The sequence below is a fragment of the Silene latifolia genome, chromosome 2 (genome assembly GCF_048544455.1).
Source record: "Silene latifolia isolate original U9 population chromosome 2, ASM4854445v1, whole genome shotgun sequence".
NCBI lineage: Eukaryota > Viridiplantae > Streptophyta > Magnoliopsida > Caryophyllales > Caryophyllaceae > Silene > Silene latifolia.
In genome coordinates, this window is record NC_133527.1 from 113334956 (window position 1) to 113338389 (window position 3434).

Sequence of the window (3434 nt, forward strand, 5' to 3'; positions counted from 1 at the left end):
TCTTATCAAGTCTTGGCATATAAGAATGTTCTCTTGTATACTTCTATCTTGTATGAAAGCACCTTGGTTCTGACCAACAATTTGAGGCAAGACAGCAGCTAGTCTAGTACACAAGAGTTTAGATATGACCTTGTATACTACATTACAACAAGCTATTGGCCTGAATTGCAATACACTCTTTGGCCTTTCACATTTGGGTATCAGTGTCAGATTAGTAGCATTGATTTGCTTAAGGAGTTGCCTACTCTGAAAGAAGTCTTGAACTGCATTTATCACCTCCCCTCCTATCTCACTCCAAGCATCCTTGAAGAATTTACTTGTGTATCCATCAGGTCCAGGAGACTTGATGTCAGGGATACTAAACAAAGCCTCCTTAACCTCCAAACCTGTAACAGGCTGCATCAACATATTCCAGTGCTCATTAGTGCAGATAGGTCCCTGACCTATGATGCTCTTATGTACCTTCTTTGTTGTTTGACTGGATCCTAGCAAAGTTTGGTAATATTCAAGAAAAGCTTCCTGAATTTGACCTGGGCTATCACATTCTCTGCCATTCATATCCTCAACTAGGACCACCTTATTCAAGTTTCTTCTTTTTTCCAGGATACCATGAAAGTAAGCACTGTTAGTATCCCCCTCTTTAACCCATTGATGCTTAGCTTTCTGAGCCAGGAAACTCTCCTTTGCCTTTGTCAACTCCTGCAGTTTCAGAGTGGCCTCATATTCTTCTGTTATAAGCTGCAAATTAGTAGGATCCTTTGATATTTCCTCCTGCATCTCCTCCACCTGTTTCTGCAAAATATTTGTTACCCCATCAATATCACTATATCCCTCCACATTCAGCTGCTTCAGCACAGGTTTCATCTTCTTCAAACTCTTAACTAGCCTGAACATTGGTGTGCCACCACTCCAGAATCCCAGTTCTCTCTCACAAGAGGTAGGAAATTTTTTGACCCTCCCCACATGTTAAAATATTTGAAAGACCTCTTGCTTTGACCTTGGTTAGAACTTTTGATCACACATGGAGTATGATCATAAAGTCCCTCAGGCATAAAGTGAGCATACAAATCAGTAAAATTATCACACCGTGCCTTGTTAACCATAACCCTGTCAATTCTGCTGTAAATTCTTTCCTCTGGTTTCTGTTTATTATTCCATGTGTACACAGCTCCAATTGCAGCAATATCCATCAGTCCACAATCAGTAACACATCTTCTGAAAGGGTCTATCTCACCTGAAGGAGCATTCCCACCTACTCTCTCAGAGGGAGAAAGGACACAGTTAAAATCACCTACCACTGCCCAAGGCCCTACAATCTGACTAGCCAGTCTGTTCAGATTGTCCCATAGAGGAGCTCTCTCAGTTATGCCATTGAAAGCATAAGTCATAGTTAGCCAGAACACTCTCCTATCCACCAAGGATTCAATTTTCATATGTACATATTGAGCATTATACTCCAAGATTTGTACTCTAAATATAGTAGGGTTCCACAGCACCCAAATACGTCCACCAGGATGATATCCATTGTTGGTTGTGATGCACCAATTATTAAAACTACCAGCTGCCTTATTGAAGGCTTTATTCTTTATTTTAGTTTCCAAAAGACCAAAAAGACCTATATTATTAACTTGAAAAAAATAATTAATCTCTCTTTGTTTACCTACTCTATTCATTCCCCTGATATTCCAAAATCCGATTCGATCCATTAGACAAGGAAGAAGTCACAACATTACCACTTTTCTCACTATTCTTCTTAGATGGGGAAGTAACAACCTCTTTGTATGAGAATGCTCCAAAATTTTCATTACTATATCCATCTTTGCTCCCTTCTCTAGAATTCATCCTTACCAATCTCTTGATAGGAGTATGATGTCCAGGATCTTGTCTCCCAACAAGTATTTCATCGTTCTGTTTGTTCCAAGGCTAGCTGTCTCACTCCGAATCTGGTTCCCAGCATCCACATCTTCTTAGGGACCCAAACCTGTTTGACAGGCACCTTGTTAAGCTTCTTCTGTTCTCCTTTCCTACACTGCTCCATAACATGCCCCATTCCTTTGCATTTTGTGCATGTGACAGGTCTCCATTCGTACTCTACCTCCACCTGGACTATACCACCAGTTTCATCTTTGAATGAAACCTTAGATGGCAGGTTTTGATCCACCAAAAGCTCCACCATAACTCTAGCAAACCCTAGCCTAGTTCTCTCCTCTGTTGCCACATCGCTTTTAACATATTTCCCTACAATCCCTGTGATCTTTGGTAAACTTTTGCCCCAAAATTTCAGAGGCAATTTATGGATCCTTATCCACGCAGGAACTGATTTCACTTCTCCTTTCTTCATTTCCAAGTCCTTTTCCCATGCTTTAACAATCATCGGCTTATTATCAAAAAGATAGTGTCCTGATGCTAACACCTTCTCCTTCATTTCCATGGTTTTGAATCTAACCAAGAAAATTCCATTCGGTAAGAAAGAAATTTTGTCAATGTTGAACTTCGTCCAAATCCTTCTTATGAAACCCTCAACAATCTCCCATGGTGGATTTGCACCAAGGATAAAACAAATAACAGACTGTTTCCAGTATTCCACTTCCTCCTCAACATCCTCATTCTGTAACTGTAACATATCCTCTGACTCTGTTTCTTCTTCATTTTCAGAAATATTATTATTATTATTATTATTATTATTATTATTATTATTATTATTATTATTATTATTATTATTATTATTATTATTATTATTATTATTATTATTATTATTATTATTATTATTATTATTATTATTATTATTAGCACTACTCAGAAATTCCGAGCACACAACCATAGGTCCACATAACCCATAACACATTCCCGACTTAAATTGTTATTTTATTATATTATACATTATTCCATCTTATTCACAATTATAAATTATAAACTTATTATAATTACTTATTTAAAATGCGTTAATTATTAATATAAACTTTATCAAATTACGGGGTATTACAGTCTTTCCCCCTTAAAATGAACTTCGTCCCGAAGTTCGCTCACAACTGTCACAACAACATTTATATACAACCACACAACTGAACCTCATTCCCAACTTATGATCATTGCAACAATATCAATTTACTTAATTATTATCGAATCATATCGTACTTATCAAAAAGATGTCTCAACAATAATTCAAAACATTTGTAGTATCACAATAAACCAGTTCCTAGCGGTCCATTTCAAACCCCACTCAAGACTGACCATGAGGGTAGCATTAGGACGGAAATTTGCATGACTAAACTGGGATTAGCACTGTTAAATCCTGTCATACACAGCCTAGAAAACTCCAGCAAGAAGATGCGCAATCGTTCGAAGGGACAACGAGCAACGAGCCATATTAAGACTCTTAACCGGCTATACACATGAGACCAAGCCATGAAAGCAACCAAGTGACCATGTAGACT

The 3434-nt window shown here is 37.7% G+C and overlaps 1 protein-coding gene across 1 annotated transcript; it reads right to left on the reverse strand.

Moving 5' to 3' along the window:
- Positions 1 to 1900: 1900 nt before the first annotated feature.
- Positions 1901 to 2623, reverse strand: LOC141641194 (uncharacterized). The gene has a single exon (XM_074449865.1). The coding sequence runs from the start codon at positions 2621 to 2623 to the stop codon at positions 1901 to 1903; it is 723 nt and encodes a 240-aa protein (XP_074305966.1).
- Between the last annotated feature and the right edge of the window lie 811 nt (positions 2624 to 3434).